This window comes from Xenopus laevis, chromosome 9_10L, assembly GCF_017654675.1.
Source record: "Xenopus laevis strain J_2021 chromosome 9_10L, Xenopus_laevis_v10.1, whole genome shotgun sequence".
Taxonomy (NCBI): Eukaryota; Metazoa; Chordata; class Amphibia; order Anura; family Pipidae; genus Xenopus; species Xenopus laevis.
In genome coordinates, this window is record NC_054387.1 from 61675474 (window position 1) to 61702880 (window position 27407).

The window sequence follows — 27407 nt, forward strand, 5'->3', positions numbered from 1 at the left end:
ATAAAATCACAGAGAATACGTTTCTCTCCCCCCCCCAAACTCTAATTTTCTTGTATTAGTGCCGGAGTGTTTATAATGATTACAGCCAAGCAAATTGCAGAATCCCAGGCTTGTTTTCCTATTATGCTTCTCAATACTCTGGCAGGCTCTATTGGCAGCAAATAGGCTTATTTATATAAATGCACATAACAGCCCTAAACGTATCCTGGGCTCGCAGCACAAATGGTTTGTTTGATATTGCATGGAGATCTGTTATTTTCTATTCCCGCGTCATGTTCAGGTTAATTCAAAAGTACCGGTTTCATAACGATTTTGGAACCACTGAAATGTTATGTTTGTAGCCTGTAATGTTTCTTCTACAAGCTTCCAACCTCTGTTTTCTGCCGACAGGCTCGAGAAAGGCATGCTGCACCTGACCCAGTGCAGTATCATTCTACCCTGGACATTACTTTGGTGACAAGGACATGGGACGACCTCTGTCACGTTCCAGACAGTTCATTACGACTGACATCCTGCTTAATCTCAGTGGGAAGGAACCTGAGTCTCTTTCTCTGCCTTGCTGTGGGACATCACATACTCCTAACAGTAGGATACATCAGGTAATCTCGCAGCATTGGCTTCTTTAGGTCACCCAGTGCTGGCATTGCGTCTTTCATTCCCATAAAATCAAGGAGGGGTGGGCTGCCTCACTGCCATAAAATGAAAAGGTGGGGGAGGAAGAAAAATGAAAAAAAAATTGGGGCTCCTTTAGGTTGCATAGGCAAGCTTATTCAGTAAAACCTCAACATATATATTCCATACCAAAAAGGGTTTCTTTCTGCCCGTTTCCCTTGTTTAAATACACATCCAATGGCTATAAGGGGCAATTTAAGGTTTGTTTTTAATAAATAAGTACAAAGCACTGATGCATAAAAATTTTTGGCAAGCAAATACCATAAGCACAAGCAATACTACCCACTAAAATCTGGCCTGGCTTGCTTTTTATTGTGCCATCTGCCAGACACCTGGCTAGAGACTTTTTTATCTCTCCTTGCGTTACAGTAAAAGCAAGATGAGTAATGAGGGCTGCTGGTGAGAAGAGATTCTGCAGCAGAGTTCTTTGGTGGGCGGGGGGCTGCATATAGGCTGGGAACACATAGGGTCTCGCTATCCTCCGGTCAGTTATCTGGGCAGCGATGGTGGAACAAGTTTGACAAGTTCAGTTGAGTAATGGAGTCAGCATAATGCAGCCAGTTTGAAACACTTGGGCATTGGATTAAAATTTGTCTACAAGACGAGTTCTGATCTCCGTTTCTTTCTTAACTCTCTCTGCCTCTTTCTATCCCTATTTGTATTCTTTCTCTTTATTTTCCATCTCCCAGTTCATTCTGTTGTATTCCCTCCTTTCTTTTCTTTTTCCTCTCCTTTTAATTTTGTTTTTCCATTTTCTTTTGTCTTCCATCTGTATCCCTTTGTCTGTCATGTCGTGTGATGGTATTTTCTCCCCCTATTCCAGGTCAAACCCCCCCCCCCCGTGTGGAACGATCCTCAAGAGCTAATTATAGGGCTTACGAAAGGAATTGACAGTTCTTATACACTGATCTCTTGGCTTTCCCCTATTTCATGTTAGAAAGCTTATTGTTAGTGTCTTTTGGACAAGGGTCTGTGCTGTGACCTGGGGAGGGAGGGGCAGAGATCACATGCTTTGAATGGTCAGGTTACTGTCCCTATTAATGAGGGGCTTACTGAATTTAGGACCAATCAAATTATGAGAATGAATTCCAAGTTTTTGTCTCTTAATCCTGTGAGTGGACTGAATGGGGGGGGGGGTGATCATGTATTTATATGTGCTCTTTAAGCTGTCCTTTTGTTCCCCCTACCTGTGCAGCACATGTTTTTTTTTTCTTCTCTGAAGCTGCAGTAAATGTTTCTTCTCCCTGGTTGCTATGGTAACGGGAACAGATCTATTGTTCAGTCTATGTTTAGAATCCCGACTGGCACTTCATGAAAACCTCCTATTTTCCTGAATTATAGCCCCTTAGAGAAAGAGTGGGAAAAAACATACCATTTGCATTTCATTTGATGTCAGTTCTTTAATGGGGCACAATGGCCAGCCTTAAAGATGTAAAGTAGGATGTTAATCTGTATAACTGGCAATCCTGTGACACCTCGTTTCATCACGTTACTAATTTAATAAGCAGAAATTGCATTATTGCAACAAGCTGAGATGCGTCTCGATGTGTCTTGTATGGGAAGAGATACTATACACTAAGATACTAATTTAGACACAAGGAATTATTATTAGTCTTTTGTATGATATACATATGTGATAAATAAACACACAAACAGATGTATAGTTGGGTCTATTTATAATTCACACACACCCATATATAATATTTTTTTTTTTTCTTTTTTTTTTTTGCATATGTAGTCAAATTTACTACTGGTAAAGAATCTGTCTATAAACCCCATTATTTTTTAAGGTGTATATACCATAAATATATATTCTGAAGAATACAGGGCTCCTTCCAGTGTGCGTGTATATGTATGTATATATGTATGATGTATGTGTATATATGTATGTGTGTATATGTATATATATATATATGTATATATATATATATATATATATATATATATATATATATATATATATCTATATATATCTATATATATCTATATATATCTATATATATCTATATATATCTATATATATATCTATATATATTATATATATATATATATAGTCATATGATTCACCGGCACTCACCCTCAGTAGATCAAATCCCGGGTGCTCCTCAGAGGGAAGCAAATAGATACAGTTAGGAGCACTCACAGGTGTAGTGATAAAGAAGTGTCTTTTATTGGAGTGTTACAAACTAAACTGTGTATATTATGTATAATATAAATATATATATATATATATATTCATATGATTCACCGGCACTCACCCTCAGTAGATCAAATCCCGGGTGCTCCTCAGAGGGAAGCAAATAGATACAGTTAGGAGCACTCACAGGTGTAGTGATAAAGAAGTGTCTTTTATTGGAGTGTTACAAACTACCCCACATCAACGCGTTTCGGTTCTCTCTGAACCGTCGTCAGGCATCCTGACGACGGTTCAGAGAGAACCGAAACGCGTTGATGTGGGGTAGTTTGTAACACTCCAATAAAAGACACTTCTTTATCACTACACCTGTGAGTGCTCCTAACTGTATCTATCTATCTATCTATCTATCTATCTATCTATCTATCTATCTATCTATCTATCTATCTATCTATCTATCTATCTATCTATCTATCTATCTATCTATCTATCTATCTATATATATATATATATATATATATATATATATATATATATATATATATATATCTTTACATTGTGTATAGTGCATACTGCTGTATTAAGGTTCCTCCAGGTACTTCGTGTTCTTCATATCGGTGAAAATAAAATTCTTATGGTTTTGCAATGTATTTAAGGTTCTGCATATCCTTGATTGTTAAAGTGACCTTTTCCAATGAGGATGTCTGGTACTGTTGCTGTAAAGGACGGTTCCGAAGCCATGAAAGGACCCGAGACCGACATGAGACACTCCACCTCTTTAGAAAACCTTATAAAATCCGAGGGCCAAGAGAAATCGCTAAGTGACAAAGAGGACAGCTGCTCCACTAATCAGCAGGATGCTGCGGTGAGACAGGTTTCTCTGATTTACCCCTAAATGTTGTGACAGCAATACGTTTATAAAATTGGGGAGGCAGCATTGTGCCTATAAGGAGCATCTCTGATGTTTTGTGCTAATTTGCTGTCAATTTGCTCTTCTTGTGCTCAGTTTTCCAAAATCATGGATTCGTTAATTGAATTTTTTTATTTTACAATATTTTATATGAACTCCTTTAATTCAAAACAATAAAAAAAGATAATTTGGTGCATGTGATCAATCAACATTGGCAGTTTCTCCACTTATGTGTCCATCAACAACATTTTAAGGGTATGGATATCCTATAGTGACAGGTACCATAGCAATTCTAAAAGCACCCTCTGAAGGCAAGCGATTGCTTGCAAGGCTACATAAAATGCCTGGACATTCAGGTGGTCATGCAATTTTTAGCTGCATAATTATTCTCCAAAGTCCTTAAGAGCACCTACAGTATACAGAAATTACATTTGTACCTATGAACAAATGTTAGAAAATAGCCTTAAGGCATACTCCTGGGCGCAATGAAATCACCAAGCTTGCATGACATCTTACTTGCAAATTATGTCTCTCAGGCTGTTGGGTTTATTATGGGGGTTATTTATCAAAGGTCGAACCTTGAACCTTTTGAAGATGTTTGTAGCCTTCATGATTGGTGTCGCTCGAAAACTCAGTCAGTTCAAGCGATTCGTGTTGTTAACCCCATTTTCTTCAATTACGTGTTGTGAGTTCACTTGAGGTATAAAAAAACCTCACAATAATCTTTGATAAATAACCACCTTAATGTTTGTGCGTGTATTTCATTATTTGTTTAAAATTATTTAAATAGTTCTTTTTTTAGAACAGGTATGGGAACTATTATCCAGGCTACATCTCCTAGCAGCTCATCACATTTTTTATTTGCTAGGATTTTTTCCTATGAGAGCTTCCCTTGCAATCAGTCATAAGCTCTACCTGATGGCTCGTTCTGTTACATCTCATGAGACATTTTAAATGTCATGGGGGTTGGGGAAAAAAATCTAAACAACCATCAACAGTGACATTCAAATTTGTCAAAGTTTTATCTTTTCCATTAAGTGAAATGTTTGGTGTTTGTGTCGCTTACCACTAAATATCCTCATTATGTATTCCTTTGGCAAAAAATGCCATCTATTTTTCATACTGTAGGATTGCCCATTAACTGAAGCACAGACGCATATCAGACCCCGAGGCCTGAAAAGAAAAATATTTTTTTAATTTAGCTTAATGTAAGTGCAGTTGCTTTCATATTCACAGATAAGTAGGGTCAGTATGGTTTCCCTTAACATAAAACATTGACGCATTAACCTGCACTCAGCTTAGAATCTGTATTTGTTTCTCTGAGCGAGCTGCCACTATACCACAGCCATTAGGTAAAAAGAATTATCTTCCTGGAATTAGGTGTTAAAGTAATTTGAGGTTATAAAACAAAAATATTTTTCTATTTTTAATAAGAGAAACATGCATATCCAAAAAGCAGGGCCATAGGTTCTTCACTGACACCTTATTGATTTTTTCTTTTATATACATTATTTTCATGCCTTTTATTTGCTCAAAAGCTATCTTGACAAGCATCCAAGCAGGTCAGAGTTTAAAGAGGTCCCAGAATGAGTTTTGTTCATCAATCAAAATGACAAAGCCCCTTCTTAATTAAGCCCTGCGGATCAAACAAGAATGCGCCTTAAAAATCAATGTGTTGTGAAATGAAATCCAGAGTAGCGAAAACATTACTAAAGAAACTCACAAAACTGTGTTGCATAAATATTGAATCTTAATTGACATGCCAGCCCCCCCACGGGTTCCCATAAAAACAATTTGGGAATGTTATAAAAATGACTGTAAGAAGAAAAATGACCAATTTGTTGTTAGATGTCATCAGTGCAGAATAGGCTTGCGGTTTTGCAGATATGGGATGAAACCTGCTACAGATTGTCACTAACACGCACTGTGCATGTAATATAGAAAGAGTGCACACTTTAACCAGAGGTCCACCCCTTTGTACATGAAAATTGTCTCATCTATACATTTCTTTGTTTATAAAACGTTTGTTTACATAACATATCTAGTAAGGGACAACTGACAGCCCTCTAGATATTGCTGAGCTACACTTCCAAGCAGCCCAGCTCAAGAACAGCTAAAGGACCTATGTCAAACCAACAATCAATACCATTATTTTAAAGTTAGATCTTCTAGTTGGTTAAATGAGGGGCTCTGATCTATATAAATACCATTGCTCATACAGACCAGTCAACAAGACTGAGGAGGGCATGTCAGGTTGAATCATCCAAGTTATTGATTCTCCTTTGTTTCTTTGGGAAATCTATAAAACCTGCATTGCCGGAGGATATCAGGTTTGGAAACAACTACCAAAGCATATTTATAGACAGCTGTGTCATTAGGCTGAGGGAGGTTATCTCTACCAGTGTATTTTAGCTGGCAAAGAAGCGACTGAATCCACCCCTGCCACCTTCTGTTGACTGTAATATGAACTTCCTGATAATGCTGTAAAAAGTCTTGTCTTCTTAAACCTTGTATAGTTTTGCTTCACTCCGGTTCGATAAAATTTAACTTTTATTTATCTTGAGTGATACATATTAAAAGCATCAACGTTTCGGTCCATGGTCTGGGACCTTTGTCAAGATGCATTAACTCGTTAAAAAACAGACAATGAAAGTGTCGGTTATAAAGGTTTAAAAAATCCCGCCTTGTTGCTGACATCACACACAATTATGTTAATGGAAGCTGATTAAACAGAACCAGAAAAGGCAAAGCTAAACTAAGAAGCAAAGCTAATGGAAAAAGTATTATCAATACAATCCAAAATGTAAAGGTAATACAAATAATTAATTAAAAACAGACCACGGACCGAAAAGTTGATGCTTTTAAATGTATCACTCAAGATAAATAAAAGTTAATTTTTTCGAACCGGAGTGCGTGCCGCCACAGCTTTTCTTCTATGATACAACATTGACACAGCACCCGGAAGTGGAAGGGTGACGGTCAACACATTAGTATAACAGAAAACAAACAAACCGCACTCCAAGGACTTCGTGTCTCAAAAGCCAAGTGAAAGTTTATTCTTGCTCAACGTTTCGGCGCTCCAACTGAGGCCGTCTTCGGGAGGCCTCAGTTGGAGCGCCGAACAGGTCACAAATATATTTCTGACATCTGCCCAGAATACCTGATTATCTTCAACCCCAGTACCCCTATATTATAGAAGGCAGATAATATATATATTGTGTACCCCTTAAACCTGTACATGCTGTAATTACTGACCCTTCTGTGAATTTGTGCTGGCAGTGTTCTCTATAAGGCACAGGTTTTTAAACTATTGCAGTTAAAACACTTGGTCAGGCCCCCCTTTTGTCACAAAAAAGCTACAGAGTTAATGTATAACACATTGGTGTATCCACCATTCAGCCATGGTTCCAAAAAAAAACCATTTAGGACATTAAGCGCAACTTTAGGTATATCTAGAAAAGCAAATGCGCATTTTGTCCTAATTTTAATGCTAACTGGCAGCCAGGCTGGGCCCACCTGATACTGATTCAGACCCCCACAGCTGCTCATCAGTGAGAGTTTTTATTTAATACTTCCTTTATCCACCACACAATACACACATTTATACACTGGTGCTTAAAATCTGTAAAAATATTTTTGGTCACACAGTATTTAAAGAGGGTAGCATTCAATTTCCAGAATCCTCTACTGGTTGGATTAAAGCCACCGGTCTGAATGTTGCTGAAGCAAAAGTAGATGGTTATTTAGGTGCAGTTAAATACATTTTTTGGAATCTCCCCAACAGCCGAAAGCTGCTTTTTTTTTTTTTTTTTTTTTTTTTTAAATCAATGTCTGAGGGACCCCTGCTCGCTGACCCCTGTTAAAATCTATGGGTATTACATGGACAGTTCTACCTGAGGCTAACTTACTTATCAAATGAGGCTGTGCCCATTTCCAAGCGAGAGACCAGCCTCATTTGATAAGCAGGTTAGACTCTGGTAGATTCTCTTCATACTAAAAAATATTAAACAGAAGAAAATCCCAAGATCCTGATAGTATTCCTTGCCGGCTCATTCTCCGTTCCCCTTCGGATCAGTAGTACACCAAACCAAAAGAATTGGAAGCCAGCGCTTGCAGCACAGGAAAAGACAGATATATTAAATATAGTGTAGTATTTCTACTTATTATTTTTTAGATTGAAAAGGTGTCCTTGTACCCTTAACCTAGGGTCTGTGCTCACACCTATAATGCCCAGATAAAAGAATAGAAAGAAAATTGCAATTCCCTTAAAAAAAAAAAAATATGTGCTTTGTAGTCAAGATGAGTACTCACAAACCATAAAACTATTTGTGCTTTAAGAATTCACTCATGGCATCAACTATAAGCAAAGTTCCCACAGCAGCAGTAGGTCTCTGGTTACGAGAGAGTCTTTCGGTGCCAGTCCTCTTCCCGCTGCCCCACGCTCTCCTCACAAACTTCTCTGCACCATCAACTTCTCGCTCTGCCCAAAGCACATTTTTAAGGGAAGCATTGCCATTTTCTTTCTATTCTTTTATCTGGGCTAATATAGGTGTGAGCACAGCCCCTTGGTTGAGGGTACAACAACGCCCTTTTAATCTAAAAAAAAGAACACAACGGATGTTATACAATATGTAGAAATACTACGCGATATATTTAGTCTCTGTCTTTTTCCTGTGCTGCAAGTGCTGGCTTCCAATTCATGTGATTTGATGTACTTATGGACTTCATAGACTCGTTTTTATGGCATCCTCTTTTGTTTTTCATTGTGTGGCGCATCATGTTTCATATGAGCATCTTTGTATGACATTTATACCCACCAGCATCCGCAGTGTCAGATTATAGTCCAACCTAAATGTCGAATAGCTATGACCTACAACACTGCTTTTTAAGTGCAGTACACAAGTTATTCATCGTACCATGTGCTGGCAGGCCAATTTATATAGTAATATGATATAAAAACCATTTGTTGTCAGGCAGCCCTGACCTGCCAAAAATTTTGCATGAAGAGGAACTTTCTTTTTTTATTTCAGATCTTGCGTTTTTTTTTTTTTTATGGGAAGATTACCCTATACCATGATAAAAATAAACTTTTATTGGTTTAAATTTTTTTATGTATGTAATTTATGGTTTTATATTTTATAATGAGAAATTCTGTTGCACCTGCTCTTTAGCGAATCGTACAGCCCTTGGCCCAAACAGGAAAAAGGTCTAAGGTACCGTAACAGACTTGTATGCTAGCATGCCTGGTCTGGACTTTGTGCTTGAAGATTTGTTTTCTTCCTGTGTGCTGTTCTAGAATTGCAAATAAATAAATTATATATATATATATATATATATATATATATATATATATATATATATATATATATATATATATATATATATATATATATATATATATATATATATATATATATATATATATATATATATATATATATATATATATATATATAATATAATATCTCTCTCTCTTATTTTATTTATTTTTTTATTTCTGGTTTGGCATATTCCTTTTCCTCTTTACTTTTTTTTTTTTTTCTGTTTGGCGTGTTATGTATATATGTTGCTTTGTTTGTGTCTCCTGAATATTCATTTTGGCCTTGGTTTGCCTTGTGTAGTGTTTTGACCTGTAAATTTGTGCTTTCCTGAAACACCTAGAAGAAAGGCTTGGCTTTTGAATGCTTTCAGTGCATTGCCACTTGCTGCAGAGCTGTTTTTGACCTCTGGTTCTATTATAAATCACTTTCTTTAGTCAAACTCAAAGTTAAAGCTAGTGCGGAGCCTGGCTGTGTGTGAAGAATCTCCTCCTCCATCCACAGCTGATACACCCCCGGATATACAGGTAATAAAGAGGAATATAAGGGGACGTTCTAATGTTACTACCTGACTCCATCTATTTAGTTATCCTATTAGATATAAAATACTTAGGCCCATAAAACAAGAACAATAAATGTAATGTTATCTGTTTGCCCCAGAACACTCCGAAGTACTAGGGTAACTTAATCTATGCATCAGTACTGTAGTAATTAGCAGTGTATAAAGAAGATAAAAACATTTGCAACCTTTAAATGGCATTAGAGAGCATGCTCACTGATATGAGTAACACCAGGCTAAAACAGGAGCTTGTCAGCAGTTAGAACGTTATCCAGGATTTATTAAATTGTCCTGTGCAACATTCATTTCTATTCATGTAATGCATAAATATATCACATGTATAAGCTGCAGTTTTATTTTCGCAAATGCAAACTGCAAGAAACCAAAGATGCAGTCAAATGTTTTAGCTTCAGAAATCCAGGGATTATATGGAACACACAATCTTTTTTTGGGGTTTAAAATACAGCAAAGCTGCATACAATTAGAGACCGCCATTGTTTAGTTCAATTAGGATAATGAAAACTGTTCTCTGATTGGCTGCCATCACGGAACAGGAATACATTCGCACTATGAGAGTATGTAGGTCAGTGTTTGCTACTTTAAGGGTGCACATAGCAGATTGCCCACTTTCCTCTACTTGCATTTTGTATACAGGAGGAGGAAAATGGATCCTGTATACAAAAAAAAGCGTCATACCAGAACATACATTTTAATGATTGGTAACTGTACCCTTGTGGGTTTCAGTGTATCCACCAGGCCATAAGTGATTAAGTTCATTCACCCGGCTTTCCTCACTATTGTCTATACTCTATATCTTGGGAAGACCCTTGGCACCAGGATCAAACTGACATGGGCACTGATGGTACTGATTGTTATTTATAAACAATCAGTTTGGCATTCAACAAAAACCAATAGCAGTAAATAATAAAAAAACAAAACACATGCGTTTTCTTCATAACTCTGGTACTGTTAAGTCTTTTGATTTAAATTGCAGTTGTTTAGCAACCTGTTGTGTAAGCTGTAGTGCCCATTTAGCAGTTAGCATAGCAGGAAAGCATTTGCATATAGATCATATACCCTGTATATGTATCTTGCTACTTGATAGGGTTTGTATGTAGAGGTTATTTTATTAATGAATATGTAGGGGAATGGTTATGAAGTTATGAATGTGTATTTTCTTTTATCCCTAGCATTATATGAAAGCCGCAATTCTTAAACCACATGTCGGGACTGTAGGCTTAATCTGCCCCCCTTCATAAAATGGCTAGGGGTTAGAGAAACCCTGGTTTAATATTTAATGTAAAATGAATAATTATTTGAGGCTTCGGTGTGTGCATGTGTTAATGCTGAAAGCTCTTATAAAACTGGGTAAGCTAGAGTTAGGCTGGAATTGACACCAAAAATGTCTATATAGGGTCTTCAGGGAAAATATTAGCTAGGCTTGTGTTTAGGTTATTGCATTTGTTATCACTAGTGCAGCTTGGAAATATGTGCTTATGGAATATTTATATCTAAAGGTGCAAGAAGCTGCTGCTATATTGCTTGTCGGAGCTGAGGTTAATTGGACTCTCTGGAACTCTCTAAGAGAGCAATCTCTAGTCCAGTGAGCCTCTCGTATTTATAAGCTACTGTTTCAAATGCCGTGACTTCCACGTGACTTAAGTGAACACTTGGTCCTCATTCTAAAGACCGCACAGAATGTCATTGGTGGGGGGAAACCTGAGGGCTGTTGTATTTACGAAAGAAGGATGTTATGCTGTGGGAATGGTTTAGGTGTGAAGCAACAATTTTTGTCCTTATTTTCTCTAATTATAGGGCCTAATTATCGGTGCCTCTATTCCTCTATTGGGATATAAATAGCATTTTGCTGCCATTTGTATTTCTGATTTGGAAGAGGCTAATCAGATTGGCATCTTATTGGGGGGGTCAATCCGATAACGGCACCTAAGTATTTTTTAAAATAAACAACAATTTTTAAAAAAACAACATCCTGGTGCCTTGTTGATACAGCACTAGCCTTTCAGCAGGGACTGTGTATTTCCTAGGCATGCCAAGGGTAATTCTGGAAGTGCACACAGGACAGGTTTTAGGGTAGGACAGAAAAAAGTGTTGACTATGGTCTTGGCTTCATAGGGGACCCTTGGGAGAAAATATATAATTATTACAAAAGTAGCATATGTTGATTACTAGTTGTTAACATTATCTGTAAAAAAATTCTGTACGTCTATATCCAAGCTGCAGCCTATCAGCTGCTGTAGGACTGCAACACCCACAATCCTGCTGACAGCTAAGAGTGAAGTGGTTGGGAGACCATAATGGTGCGGGGGGGTCAAAGTAGTTAATTAGCAGCATGAAAGCTACTTAAATTAGTGGGGGGGAAAGTGGTTTCGGGAAGAGGAACAAGGCATGGAAACCATTGATTATGAGCAAAAGGAAGTGCAGCAAATAAAAAGATGGATGTAAGCATGGATTGCAGGATTGAGTAAAGCAATTCAATGTGTGCTAAACAAGTCCTATATAAAGTGTCACAAAGAGATTTTACTATTTCTGGAATGTTTTGCTCACAGTGTGCTCATGTTTTTGTCCATGCAGCGTAAGGTTGTCCTACTGAAAAGATAACCATTGTAAGCATGTTCATTTGTGAATCCTCAGGAAATCACTCAAGTCCAGCTATCGCCATCCCCTGCAAAAGAAGAGCAGCCTCCAAAGGTTGAGTCTGAGAAGGAACAGGGGAGCGAGAAGTCTGCGCGCAAAATGCTATCAAGAGGTCTGTCTGTCGGTTTCCTTCTCTGGTAACCCAGAAATAACAGAGAATGGACAGGATGCCTTAATGTTTCTCACTGGTTTTTTTTTCCATCCAGATTCTAGTCAAGAATACACTGATTCCACGGGTATAGACTTGCACGAGTTCTTAGTAAATACATTAAAGAGCAACCCAAGGTAGGAGTGCCTTCATATTCCCTGTTCCTTAAATTATTTGCAGTGTCCATTAAGCTTACTAGCTGTTTTTTCTCAGCTGTTTTATTATGGTTCATGCTATTGCATCCCATACTCCAGTTCATACTAGTGGCCAAGACAAACATTCATGTCCTAAGGTGCAGAGGGTTGCTAGACCTCATACTTATGTTAATAGGACTGCAGCAGTGCATTTTGTTTGCAAATTGCAGCGGACTTAAATTGGCCACATGCTCTAAGTGGAACTTTGTCCTTATTTGGTTTCCATATGTGTGGCCAAATCAGGCTATCAGGTTGTTTGACCGCATGACAGGGGTTGGACATGCTGGGGTCCTGTGAACCACCGAAGTAAGAGAGCTGCAGACAGAGATGGCCGATGACCTACTGGGCCTGGGAGAATGTAGCAATTGCGCGGCTAAGCCACTTGAAAAACAATTTGGGGAGGTGGGGAGTGCACCATAGCTACGCCACTGCTACATGGGGACTTTAACCACATGCATGTGCTTCTAATAAGCTTTTGACTTCTAATAAGCTTTTAGACCTGTGTAGTAACAGTTTTAAGTGTCTATACCCAGTTCAGCTTTTTTGATCAAATGGGAGATCATTAACCCAACCAGAAGAATTGCGTTCCTGAACAATAAGTGCTTGCAAGTTATTCAGATGTCGCTCATTGGATTTTTGACCCTAGGAACAAATACACCATTTGTATTGATAACAATCTTTTACCTATTCTAATTTATTAACACTTATTAATAAAGCAACAGCATATTGAGCTGCACTGTACAGCAGAATGTATTCGTCAGACTTGATCATAAATACTGACCAATCCACGATCCAAAGAGGACCCTTTTCATTAAAGCTTACAATCAAATTTTTTTTTTTTTTTTTTTTATACAAACCTGCTCCTAAGCCACCCAGCCCATTAGTACTTAGCCCTATATATAGACAGTTCCTACTTTGGAACAAGCTGCTTCCATAGGTCACGTTAGGCTGCGGGTGACAGTAATCTTTTCCATAGGCTGAGTACAAATCTCTTCTCCTGCCTTCCCAAAATTGTTTAGATCATTTCAATTGGAAATATTAGTAATAAGGAACTATAATTTGTCTACTGAATCAGCTGACCTGATATCCTCCAGATATATACAACATTAAGAATTAACCCATTCTCAGACACAAAATACTTAAACGTCGGCCTGTTTTCATCCAGATTAATGCATAGTTATAATTTTTTCCATAATGTGTAGGTAAATTAACCCTTTAGGGATTTATTGCTCTTCGTTTACCCCATCTTTGGGCTCAGTGCAAACAATGTAGGTCTCTATAAAAAGTAGGGATGCACCAAATCCACTTTTTTTGGATTCGGCCAAACCCCCCGAATCCTTTGCTAAAGATTTGGCCGAATACTGAACCGAATCCAAACCCTAATTTGCATATGCAAATAAGGGTTGTGAAGGGGGAAACATTTTTTACTTCCTTGTTTTCTGACAAAAAGTCACGCGATTTCCCTCCCCACCCCTAATTTGCATATGCAAATTCAGGTTCGGCTGGGCAGAAGGTGCATCCCTAATAAAAATATATTGCCTAAAACAGCTCATGTAAAACCCTGCTTCATGTAAATAAACCATTTTCATAATAATATACTTTTCTAGTAGTATGTGCCATTGGGTAATCATAAATAGAAAATTGACATTTTAAAAAAATAAGGGCCGCCCCCTGGGATCATATGATTCACTGTGCACACAAACATACCAAACAAAACATACTTGTAGTTCACATGAGCCAATTAACAGACAGAGTTCTGTCTTTTGCTTCCACACTTCTTCCTGTTACAGTTAGGGTCTGGCCAACACGAGCAGATTCGGGGAGATTAGTCGCCCCAGCGACAAATCTCCTCTTCTTCGGGCGACAATCTCCCTGAACTGCCTTCCCCCTGCCTTGTGCCTGCTAAAATGAAAATCACCTGGGGGAATGCACACGCAACACTTTTTCTGAAGTCGCCTGAAGTTTCCTGAGGCGACTTCAGAAAACTAAGTGCCGGGTGTGTCTATCCCCAAGCGATTTTCGTTTTTGTCGGCGGAAGGCAGTTCAGGGAGATTGTCGCCCCGAATAAGAGGAGATTTGTCGCTGTGGTGACTAATCTCCCGAATCTGCTCGTGTGGCCTGACCCTTAGAGTTGTAGTATTTCTGGTCATGTGATCAGCACACAGACGATCATGAAATGGTGGTTCAAGACAAGAGATGTAAAAGGGCAAGATTTACTTAAATATATATTCCAGTTTGGTAAGATTCTTTAATATGCCACTTAATATAATGTAAACTTAATATAATGTAAACTATCTGTTGCTTAAGTGTTCATTTTGGGGGATAGTTTTCCTTTAAACCCCTTAGCCTTTCGCTTTAGGGACATGAAAAGTAAAGCCCTTAAAAGAATATGAAATGCTGGGTTGTATACACTGAATTTACTAGATGTTGAGCTGCCCTATAACAGGAATGATCAGAATGTTTGTTCTTTTCCTCTCAGGGACAGGATGATGCTGCTGAAGTTGGAACAGGATATATTAGATTTTATTGGTACCAACGAGTAAGTCTTTATCATTTTGTTTTTGCATGCTTTGCTGTAGAATCCGTGTACAAACTTGTATTCAATTTGTTTTAAAACTCTAGAAGCCAACGTAAAAAATTTCCACCGATGACCTCCTATCACAGAATGCTGTTGCACCGGGTTGCTGCATACTTTGGATTAGACCACAATGTGGACCAGAGCGGGAAATCGGTGATTTTGAATAAAACATGCAATACACGAATGTAAGTGTTTTGTTCAGCAGGCATGTACTGATACTGAATGCTTCAAAATTGCAAGGATTACGCTAATGCTAGAAGGGGATGTTTTTTTTGGTTTTTTTTTTTTTTGCATGCCCCTATCAACCCCTATGTTGCTATTCTGCACCCTACTACAATTGTCTGGCCTAATTATGCTTAGTTCAGCGGAATACCTATGCTGATATAGTTTTATGATCTCTCTTGGTCTCTCTCCTTTCTTTCCTTTCTTTCCTTTCTTTCTTTCTTTCTTTCTTTCTTTCTTTCTTTCTTTCTTTCTTTCTTTCTTTCTTTCTTTCTTTCTTTCTTTCTTTCTTTCTTTCTTTCTTTCTTTCTTTCTTTCTTTCTTTCTTTCTTTCTTTCTTTCTTTCTTTCTTTCTCTCTCTCTAGGGGGCTGTTCCTGCTGAATTGTGCATTCATAATATAGGTGTATGTTTAACTATTTTACATCATGATACTTTAAGGAACAGGGCTTTGATTCTTTAATGTGCTGCATTACCCATGCCATCTTGTCCTGTTGTACTTTATGCATCTAGCTATGGCTCTACATGAAGCCTGTCTGAAATGGTTTAATTGTATTGTCAAAGGAGAAGCAGGCATATTTTCATTTAGTGCTGACTTCAGCATGGAGATGACAAAATGGCTCAGAGCTGCCTGTCGAAGCAGATCCCCCTAATTGGTTTTCTGGAACTTGTGCCCTCTGCTATCGCTATGCCGCCTTCCAGTATTGCCGCCTTAATGATTTTTTTTTTCTTCCTTCAGCCCAGATCAGAAATTTGAGGAACATATCAAGGACGAAAAGAACGCAGATTTTCAGAAGCGGTACATTCTCAAGCGCGATAATTCAAGTTTAGATAAAGACGATAATCAGGTCAGTCCATTGTAGGACACTAGGATTTCAAATATGTGGGTATCCAACTGCTGTCTGACTACATCTTCCAGCATCGCCCTGAGAATTGCAGTCTAACAGTGACGTATGAGCTCCAGCTTTGACATTGCTAATAATGCAAACAATCCTTCCTGCAACTTTTAGATGCCTTTTTATATTATTTTCTGCACAGATGAGAATGAGATTAAAAGAGGACAGAAGGAGCAAATCGATCGAAGAAAGAGAAGAGGAGTATCAGAGGGCTCGGGAGAGAATATTTGCACAAGAGGTAATTATCCTTTAATAGTTACATTGTAAGCTTAGGTTAACAAAAGACAAATCGATCAAGTTCAACCTTTTCAAACTCTAAAGATTGTGCTGGAGAGAGGCAAATAAATTCGCTAGTAGAGCTGCTGTCAATTCAGCCTCCGGGGGGCCTAAAAAATTAGGTCCCTGGATCAAGTCCAACTAGTTTGCTTGATATATAATAAAAACACCCTTTAATGAATTGCTCATTACCACCCTTTTATAGTAGGGAATGCTATAACCTGACTAAAGTTATATTGAGACGGACCATTCCTATTCTGGTGGGGAAATCTGCTCCTTTACACTATTCTCATTGGATTAGATGTCTCACACATCTCACTGTCTGGTAAAATGTTGTACCCTACATTGGTGACACCTAAACAGCGTAAGATATATCTAGGACCGAATACTTGACAATTAGGGTTCTGGATCTGTTGTCCTCAGGTGAATCAAAACACCTTGTTAATCACTAACCCACACAGGTCTGGACTGAGTATTAAAATAGGCCCTGGTATTTCAGGTACATAGAGGCCCAATCAGCCCACATAGAGGCCCAAACAGCCCCACCAGCCCACTAAATAGTTACTTTCTATGGGACCTTATAGCAGCCCCTCTGGCATTTGCCAGAACCCACAGATTGCCAGTCCGGGCCTGAACCCACAGGATGAGGATGCCTCATTAGAACCATTTTGGCTATTCTTACTGGCATTGTATGCAGATAAATAAGGCCCTCTTTGCAAAATATCCTAGGCCACTGAAAGCCCTCCAGGTGGTGGTAAACTACAAATTCTTGCAGTCTTCTTGGGAGGATTCCGAGAGTTGTAGTTCAGTGACGTCTTTTGCAATTGTAAAGCCTTGGACTAATTGCTGTATATTGTACAATGTCATTTCCACTGATGTATATCTTTATGAATATACAAGAGTATTCTTGTGTAAGATAACTTACATATGCTGCATAGTAATAGCAGTGTGACCTCAGCTGAACTCGAAATGATGCTGATTTGCATCCTTGCAATTTGCTGTTGATCGCTGCATGTTTTAAAATCCCATTGAGAAATGCTGAGCGTTTCAGTTCATCAGGGCAATCTCCCTTCTTTGTAGCATAATTTCCACGCTTGCTTGTTTAATGTGAGGGAAGATTATCCCCTTGGGTCACTGGCAGATCAGCTTTATTCAACATAACACACTACTGCTCACAACCGCCCCTTGGCAGATGAAGGGTTACTAAAGATCCCACACTCTCTCTACAAAATAATGATCATTATAAACTCGCCTTTATGGATATGTCAGGCATAGACGTGGGTTAAAAAGAGACATTATTGTGGCATTTGCTACAGCGCTTTTAATATCAGCCTTTATTATCACAGCTGCGGATCTCTTCATCTGCAGTGCTGTGGTGAATGTCATAATTGTCTCATTCATCCTATGACACTTCTGTTAGTCCGTTTATAATTTAAAATAATCGTTTGCAGCATCAGAGCAAAATATTTTATGTTGGAGAGGCCTTTAAGGGATTTTTTAGTGTAGAGTATAAGGTTTTGCACTGGCCTGCCAACAACAGAGCACCCCCATGAGGAGAATATGAATAGTACACACACATCTTGCTTAACAAGTATAAATATAACTTCAATTCCGTTTATGCTTTGCAAACTAAAACATATTTTATTTCTTCTCCACCAGTCTCAGGAGAATTATCTAAGCGATAAGAGGTCAGTATATTAAATTATAGTTATTAATGCACAATTGCTATATTTCTAGCAGTACCAATGAGTGATTGTCTGATTTTAAATACCAACAGGATCCAAGAAGAGGAGAGTAACAGCACGCAGCAAAGACGGCAGATATTTAGGTACTGATTTGCGTTATGGATACTCCATCTATATTGTTTCTGTAATGATTGTCAGATTTATTAACAACCAGTGCCAATTTGCAGGATCAATAAAGACGCTTCAGGGCGATCGGGGAACAGCCTCTTCAGCAGCACGGAGAATGACAGCAAGTACAACGAACCTCGTCCTTGGAGCAGCACAGACTCTGATAGCTCCATCCGAAATCTGAAGCCTGCTGTCACCAAAGCAAGTAGCTTCAGCGGCATTTCTGTTCTAACGAGAGGCGACAGCACTGGGAGCAGCAAAAGCACAGGCAGGCTTTCCAAAGCAGGTACTGCTTGCTCCAGTCCACAGCCGCCAATGCATATCCCTTTTTATTTGTGCTTACGTGGAACATGCCTACACCTGCAACAGCCTCATTAAGTATGGGTTGTTTTTTTTGCTGTGGGGGGGGGGGTTTACTGTTATTTATATAATAAAGGGGAGCACCTTGCAAAAGCCTTTTAAATTTTGTTACTGGTGCCCAAATTTATGAACATATAAAAAAAAAAAATCCCTTTCCTTGCTGTGTGGCAATATATAGCTCCCTCTTGCCGTACCCCCAGTGCTTCCATTGTTTTGCATTCCCCCCCCCCCCCCCGCAGTATCGGATTGCTTATGAAAGCCAGGACAGTATTTAGGAAAATGTAATTCAGCACAGTCTGACAGTGTGGATATAGTCAAGAATAATACAAACACCAAACCTTATTCATCTAGTTCTGATGTTGTACATACAAGACCAGTGTGTCGTGCCCAATTACAGCAATGATTTGAAACACCTTGTTCTTCTTAACAATCTATAAGCAGAATCCAGCTGGCGTGTGACAGTGGGCACTTCTAACAGTCTCCTTGGCCTTTGCCGGTGTAGTTTTTAGCTACTCAGGTTATTTCAGTTTAATAGGCTAGGGTATATTAAAGGCCTTTGCAATTCTGCTGCTAGTGGTCACCACATTGATTTTTGTCCTCGAGATCCTAGAATGGCTAGAAATATTTACCATTCTTTTCTAAAGAGATTACACAATGACATTCTCTCCTGCAAACAACTAACAAAGGCTCTTTTTGTAGATTTTTTTTCTTCCCTCTGTTTGTTTGATTGGTTAATGGTGTTTTGACAAATTGCATCTGCAGCACCACTCCCTGAATAAAAGAATAATGTAGACTTCGTTCTCAGTGCAGTAATAATAAGTGAAAACTAGTTCTATTTCTAAAGATAGCATTTATATCAAACATCCTTATCAGAGACAGGGTTTTCAGTGCTATTTTTTTTTTTTTTTTTTAGCATTTCGGCCAGCTGACTTATTCTTGCACCATCCGAATGACAAAAACCAGACCACAGCCATTCAGTTGCCTCACATGTACAATCAGAGGTCACTGGCCCACATGATTTTTCTGTTACCCTGTCAAATATTGTGTTTAACAAAGACTGGTCATCTTATGTTACAGTCTTTGTTAAACCTCTGCTACTACTCCAGGTGTAGGTGAACACAAAGTGTAGTATCTCTATCCTGGGGGCTGCACATGGCTGCACATGTGCTTTGCCCTGGAAAAGAGGGCTAATTGTATTGGACCCCAGAGGTTAAAGTGGTAGTTTATATTTAAGACCACTATTAAAAACATTTTAATTGGTTTTCATTTCTTAAGATTTTTGAGTTATTTGCCTTCCTCTTCTGCTCTTTTCAAATGGGCAGTCACTGAAAACAGTGAAAAAACAATTACTTTGGGAGGCTGCAATGTTATTGTTTCGTAACTTTCTATTCTGAACATCTCCGATCCATCTTTGTCTCTCGATAAAACCATTTCTCAGTTGCTGAGTTATTTAAATCCTAGCAACCAGACAAGCTTTTGAAATTCCTGTCTGGAGAACAAAAAGCTAATTAAGTAAAAAAATGAAAACCAAATGCAAATTGTCTCAGAATGGCACTGTCTATATCATACTAAAGGCTCATTTACAGTTGAACTACCCGCTTAAGTGGGGGTTCAAGAGGGCCTGTCAGGTTAGGCTTAGGCTAAAGGCACATGGGTTGTTTTCTCTGTTGGCTTCTATGTATCGGCAGAGGAAAGAAAATCTAACGTCTGCCCTGTGTGAGCGTGCATTGAATAGCATGAGATTAGGCTGTCAGCACACACACAGAATGGATTTTGGTAAGGAAATTAGCCATTCACCTTATCACTGTGCCAATAAAACTTCAGGGAAGATAAATACGGGCATTCCAAACTTGCAGGTTTTCTGCTAATGGGAGCTTGTCAATAAAAGCCAACTAATACAGCCAGCCTGTCTTGCAACTATTTAAGCCCTGTCAAGTCTCATGGAGGGTACCCTTATGCAGCATAAATACCAGACACTAAACTTAGATCATTTGTTTTTGTTTTTTAAAGAAATGTAGATTTAACTCTTTTCACACCATTTACACCTCAGATCCTGTTGATTTTAGTGGCCACTGGCTTAATAAATCCCACCATAAGACAAACCCAGCCTGCTGAGAAAACTGCACTGGGAATTTTCATGTACTTGAAGCAGAAGAAATGTATCTTTGGACATATTTGTTGGTTCATGTTCTTACAGATTGTGAAAGTATAGAGCCGTTGGTATCGGATTAATCCTGTGTCTGTGTTTACCCAAGCATTCTGATACCTCCGTTATTCTCTCCACGTTTTTCTGTGTGTTTATCTGAGTTTGCTTGCAGTGCGGTGTGCTCTAACAACATGCAAACATTTGGGGGGGGGGTTGTTTTTTCTTATTCTTTGTCCACTTCTGTGCATGTGCTTTGAAGCATGGGGAGACATAAGTGCATGGAGCTGCTGCTGAAAAGGGAAAATCTACCATTTTTATACTTGTAATAAATGTATTCGATAACCTGTAGTTGTTTCTGGGTACATAACCTTTCTGCTTGGAATGTTTGCATTAATTGTATTATTTTTACAAACTGGACACAAATATGGTTATACATTGTAGACAGGCCCCCATATGGAAATATGGTATATTTTCCCTTTAACCAATTGCTGATTTTTGTGTTTAATAGCTTCATGCATGCACGCTTTGCTTCTTTCTTTAGATGCTTTGTGGCCAGAGGGGGTTGACAAGTCTGTCATGTCCTATCAGATGGGCATTGTTTTGTCCAACCCCTCTGGCAGTTAAGAGCATAGCATAATATGTGTAACTGTGCATGCTGTTTCGACCTGTGGGTAAAAATACATTTCTTATTGCTCCTTTCCTTAGGTTCAGAGTCTTCTAGTAGTGTAGGGTCGTCCACTGGCTCTCTGTCCCACACCCAGCAGCAGCCTCTTCCAGTAAACGCACTAAGCCAGCCAGCTCATGGCACAGCTGCCGTCTATCCACCTGTCAGCACTAGTAATTCTCTATCCTTTGATGGCGCTATAAATGGCCAAGTGACTCCTCCTAGCGCTAGCTTCTTTTTGCTTCCCCTGGAAGCCACAGGCATCCCCCCCGGAAGCATTCTGATCAACCCACAAACAGGTTTGTACCCAATCACAGCACTTCCAAGGGGCTGAATGGTTCAAAAGGGGAATGTCATTGTACTTTTTGTATGTCAGTGAATAACTAAATGTACTAGTGAGGTGGTCTGAAAGCTGTACATACTGTATATCCTGCTAGGATCCTGCTCCAGGTAAGTGAATGCACTCTCCACAACTCCAGTACTAACCCAGGTACTTGCTGCTCTCTTTCCCATTGTTAGGAGGTGGGGCCTGGATATGGCTGATAATTGAATTTTCCTATTGTATTGGTTACTGAGCTATTTAGATATGATGGCACTTCTTCTAGTCAGAGCGGTGGATTCGGTACCTAAATCTTTTTACTAGAGATGCACCGAATCTAGAATTCGGCCTTTTTCTGCAGGATTCGGATTCACATATGCAAATTAGAGATGGGAAGGGAAATCACATGACTTTTCATAACAAAACAAGGAAGTTAAAAAGTTTTTGTTCCCCAATTTTTCCCATTCTCATCCCTAATTTGCATATGCAAGGATTCAGGGATTCAGCCAAATAGTGGATTCGATGCTTGCCAACTTTTGACTCTTCAGTTTATGGTACCTCCAACTCCGGCTCATCTATTTTTAAAGGAACAGTAACTCCAAAAACTGAAAGTGTATCAAAGTAATTAAAATATTATATACAGTACTGTTGATATGCACTGGTGAAACTGTCCCATGGCTATAGAGTAGCTTATTTATATAAATTATAGTACTGTTTATAAATCAAACACACAGCTTTTACCAGTGAATGCAAACAGTATATTGTATGATAATTACTTTACCGGAGAACTAATGCTTAACTAAATAAGTAGGCTAGAAATATTGTAGATTATGTTTTTATCTTATATACCAGCCCAAGTTAACCACAATCCTTTAGCAGTAAAGATCTGTACCTCCACAGATGTCCCAGTAGCTCCCCATCTTGTATTCTGCTGATTCACTGCACATGCTCTGTGCTGCTGTCAGGTACTAAGCTTAGGGACAGACACAATATACAGTACACATAGAATAGAGATGTCACAATATAAGGCTGATTACATCACCGCACAGAAACCAGTGCAACTAGCATCAGAATTAAATGATCAGCCCTCTAGCATCAGCTTATATTACATCCCAACCTCATTTTCTAATTTGCTACAACCCCTAAGTTTATCTTCTCAACAGCTGCTCAGAGCCCAGTGAGCATGTGAGTGTCACAGACACTTTCCAAGTTGGTGACCCCCTGTGACAACTTTGAAGTCCTGGATCATTGCTGCTATTGACAAGCCAGTGCCTTAATTTCATTGTCTAAAATATGGCATTTTTAGCCATATTTATTTTTAGGGTTTAGTTCTCTTCATTTTTTGCTGTTCCTTTAATATACTATTGTATTTTCCATGTTGATTGACAGAAGTTAAGTACACAACATACAAGGCATTTATCACTGACAAAGCTCAAAAATATAAACCAGATCCTTTGGTAATTCTAAAGCAGAATCCGAGATTAACTACATAAACCAAAAACAGTTAGTAAACCTAAAACAACTTATATATTAATTGAACCTGGCTTATAGCTGTTAAATACAATCCAAAATGAACTAAAGTATTATTCTTAGAAACAGAATGGCTTCTGCCATATTCTCCTTCATAGAAGTTCTTAAATCTAATTTGATTATTTTCAGTGCTTGTATTTAAAGTTATTCGAAATCGTAGTACATTTTTGGCTACTCTGACTCCAGGTACCCAAAATTGCTTCCAACTCCACAGCTCTGCCTCTAGTGGTCAGAGCTTCTTTACATTTGCAATGGCAAATGCTTCAGATGCTTCTCAGTCCTGACTCCATCCCAACTTTTCTCCTGCCCAACTATAAAAAGCAAAACGGTCCAGAAACTTAATATCTTGGGGTATTCCTCAGCCAGGTGGATGTTGTTTATGGGGCTAATGCTAATGGGTTCAGGATTAATTCTGCATAAAGATATTTACATTTGTTTGTTTTGCTGAAAGTCAAGGATACATGATCGATTTACAACAATAAACACCTAACCTGTTCTGTGGGTTACTCTATATATATATATATATATATATATATATATATATATATATATATATATATATATATATATATATCTCTATCTCTCCACTATGTTCTTTTTGCTAGTTTTAAGTCGGTTTGGTAAGACCCTGAGCAGCCTAGAATTTTGTTCTATGTGGATGCACCGAATTTGGGAATTTGGCCAGGATTCTGCCTTTTTTAGCAGGATTCGGATTCGGCCGAATCCTTCTGCCCGGCCAAACGGAATCCTAATTTTCATATGCAAATTAGAGGTGGGGAGGCAAATCTCATGACTTTTTGTCACAAAACAAGGAAGTAAAAAAAAAATTGCAAACGTGCTCAGAAGAGAGCAGTGCATATGCATTTGTTCTAAGTGTTTCCTTTAAATGAAAATGGTTTGATTGCTGAAAGGCTGAGGATTTGAAATTGATTATTTGCATGTTTTACCTTTTGCATAATACGTTTTATATGAAATGGTGTATGCCTTTTGTTGAAGCTTACATGTTTCAAGTTCATTTGCTCTCCTGAACACTGGTCGGGTTAGTAACACCATTCACTGCTAGAGAAATGCCCTTCTGTGTGTTACCATATAGCCATACAGCATGTAACCATAACAACCTGCTTATCATGCCAGAAAGTACAGAATATAAAGAGAATTATACCATAGGAAACCTTATCATGATTTATGTATGAATCATATCATACTTTGTACTGGAGACACTGCTTGTACTTGGCTTTTCTGCCTATTGTGCCATTTAAATTACAGTACCTTTTCCATGGAGTTGATGATTACATTTCAAAATGCATATAGAAAACTCCAGATAGGATTGTTTTATTTTAATTTATTTTGGACAATGTTTTTTTCTTATATTGTAAAGAGTAAGAAAAAGATTATGGTATTAGCAAGACCCGTATCCATCTTGAAAAAAAAAAGGGGGAGTGAGTGCTGCGTGTTATTTAAATGGGTCTTTGTTGTTTATAGTTATTTTCTTTCCGCATATGACACTTTCCAGCATTCAAATGGGGGTCACTGATCACTGAAAATGTTATTCTTTGTATTCTTTATTGTTTGTCAGACCCTCTCCTATTCATATTACAGTTTTTCATTCAAACCACTGCCTGGTGGCTACGGTAATTTAGGCCCTAGCAACCAGATAGCTGCTAAAATACCAAATTGGAGAGCCGCTAAACAAAAAGCTAAGTAATTCAGAAAGCACAAATAATATCACACTCTACAACATGTTAAAGTTATTTTAAAGGCGAACAAACCCTTAAACCTTAAGGTACCAAACAGGCAAGCAAGTGTATGGAACTGAGAGAGGAAGCCGTATAGTATTTCGGTTGGAGGATTCCATATACAGTACATGTAAAAAAGGTGGATTAGCCAGTGGTAGGGAACCTGGTAGTTTTAACCACAGAAAGGTCTTTAATGGGTAAGGCAGATGCCATCTAAGCTATAATATTACCAGGAACTATCATATTGGTTAACGTTGATGCTTTGCACCAAGTTTTATGTAAATCAATGTGCTTTCATAGATTAATCTGTTATTTTTCCCCAGGTCAGCCATTTATAAACCCAGATGGAACTCCAGTTGTGTACAACCCTCCTGTCACTCAGCAACCAGTTAGGACCCAAGTGCCTGCACCTGCCCCGCCTCCTCCCCCAGCCCCACCTCAACAACCCACCAATCACATATTGTCCCAGGTAGGTCCTGAGTTATTGCATAGAAATATTTTCCACACTAATCATATGTAACCTTTAGTGTGTTGTGTATTGACCAAGGGCCTAAAAAAACAACCTGTACTAAAAATCTGAGTCAGTTGTTGTGCTACCATCCACATGTGTAAGCCTAATAATTTTGAATGAGCATATATCTTTAAACACATCATATCAACATATCTAGATTTTTTTATTTTTCCAGGCTTGTTTTACTTTATTTTGTGCTCTTTTATCATGTTCTCTCTTCTGTGCTGCTTTTCCCATGTCCCTTTAGTTACTATAAGGGTCAGGGCACACAGGCAGATTCAGGGAGATTAGTTGCCGGCTAAAATGTAAATCGCCGGGCAATGGCACTCTGAGTGATTCGTTTTCCGAAGTTGCCCAAAGTTGCCTCACAAGGAAACTTCATTGACTTTAGGAAAACTAATCACTTAGAGTACCATCCCGCTGCCGATTTACATTTTAGCCATCTGGGAGGCAGTTTGGGGCGATTAGTCGCCCGAAGAAGAGGAGATTTGTCACCGGGCGACTAATAATTTTTGTCTTTTCACCAGTGAAAGACAAACATGACACAGACAAACCACCAATTCTCTTCCCAATACCTTTTGGGGAGTTTGTGATACTAGCATGCTATGAATAGTGCACATAGTTTCAATTATAATTCTTTTTTGTTGCCTTTTGTATTGAAAAGGTTATGTATTCCATAATCAGCCAGCCTTACAGAGAAATGTATCTTTCAACTGCCAGAGCTTCTTGGCTAAAGCTTTTGGAGACCCCAGTACACACAGGGCCCAGTATAGAGACAAGCAGGTGGGATTTGCAGAAGCAAGAACATATGGGGGTGGGGTACAAAAGCTTTAATGATATCTGGGAGTGGTGGATATAAAGATTAAGTGACAGGCTTAAAAGACATACTAACCCAAATCCACAACAGAGCTGATTTACAAACATGAGTGCTAAATTGCCCAGTTACCAGTAGCAACCATAACAGGCTTTTTACTCATTTTTCAGTGTGTAGTAGACTGCTCTTTGCAACTCCAATTCTGCAATTTAGCACCTACATTTGTAAATTGGCACCAGAAAATTTACATATGACATTACATGGACATTAATGGTGAGTGCATTGATTATTCTTGAGGGAAATACCCTCATTCAGTACCAGAATCACCAAGCTGATGTTCATATGAATAACCTCCTATGTAGAAATGATCTTGCATTTTCATATTAATTTCCTTTGTTATTAACCAACTGTCCAACTGTTACTCCTTCTTCAGCCTATCCGATCTCTGCTGTCTTCTGCACAACCTGTTCAATACTCTGCAGTTTCTTATCCGCCCCCGCTCCTGCCAGTCTCACCCACCCAGCAGTACACTGTGGTACTTTCTTCTGCTATCTTTTTCTCTGCCTACTGAAGTGTTATCTGTGTTTGGCTTGTTTGTGTTTGTGCTCTGTATACCAGCAAAAACTTACTAAACATAGAGGTAGCTATTATCCAGCAATGTACTGTTTTATTATTATAGAGAAATAGTTTTAAAAAATGTAATTTTATGCTTATAATATAGTTTATGGGAGATGGCCAGTTTGATAAGATATGAATGTACAGGCCTGACGATGAAAAGAAAACATCTTATTAAAATAGAGTGTAGAGCATAAGAGTTTGTTACTGGGTAAACATTTATATGGCCCAAGTGCCATTTACATCCCCTGTGACGCCACTTATTAAGGCACTAAAAGACAGAATCCTAAGCCTGTGCA

The 27407-nt window shown here is 38.5% G+C and overlaps 1 protein-coding gene across 1 annotated transcript; it reads left to right on the top strand.

Annotated features, from left to right (window-relative positions):
- Nucleotides 1-389: 389 nt before the first annotated feature.
- Nucleotides 390-25549, top strand: r3hdm1.L (R3H domain containing 1 L homeolog; the record flags this gene model as incomplete). Its single annotated transcript, NM_001174029.1, is given in 13 exon segments — nucleotides 390-599; nucleotides 3463-3671; nucleotides 12246-12360; nucleotides 12455-12533; nucleotides 15070-15129; nucleotides 15213-15353; nucleotides 16128-16236; nucleotides 16427-16522; nucleotides 18220-18248; nucleotides 18338-18388; nucleotides 18473-18699; nucleotides 21625-21882; nucleotides 25492-25549. Coding segments are annotated over 12 exon segments (1394 nt in total), but the record flags the coding sequence as incomplete, so codon positions are not given.
- Between the last annotated feature and the right edge of the window lie 1858 nt (nucleotides 25550-27407).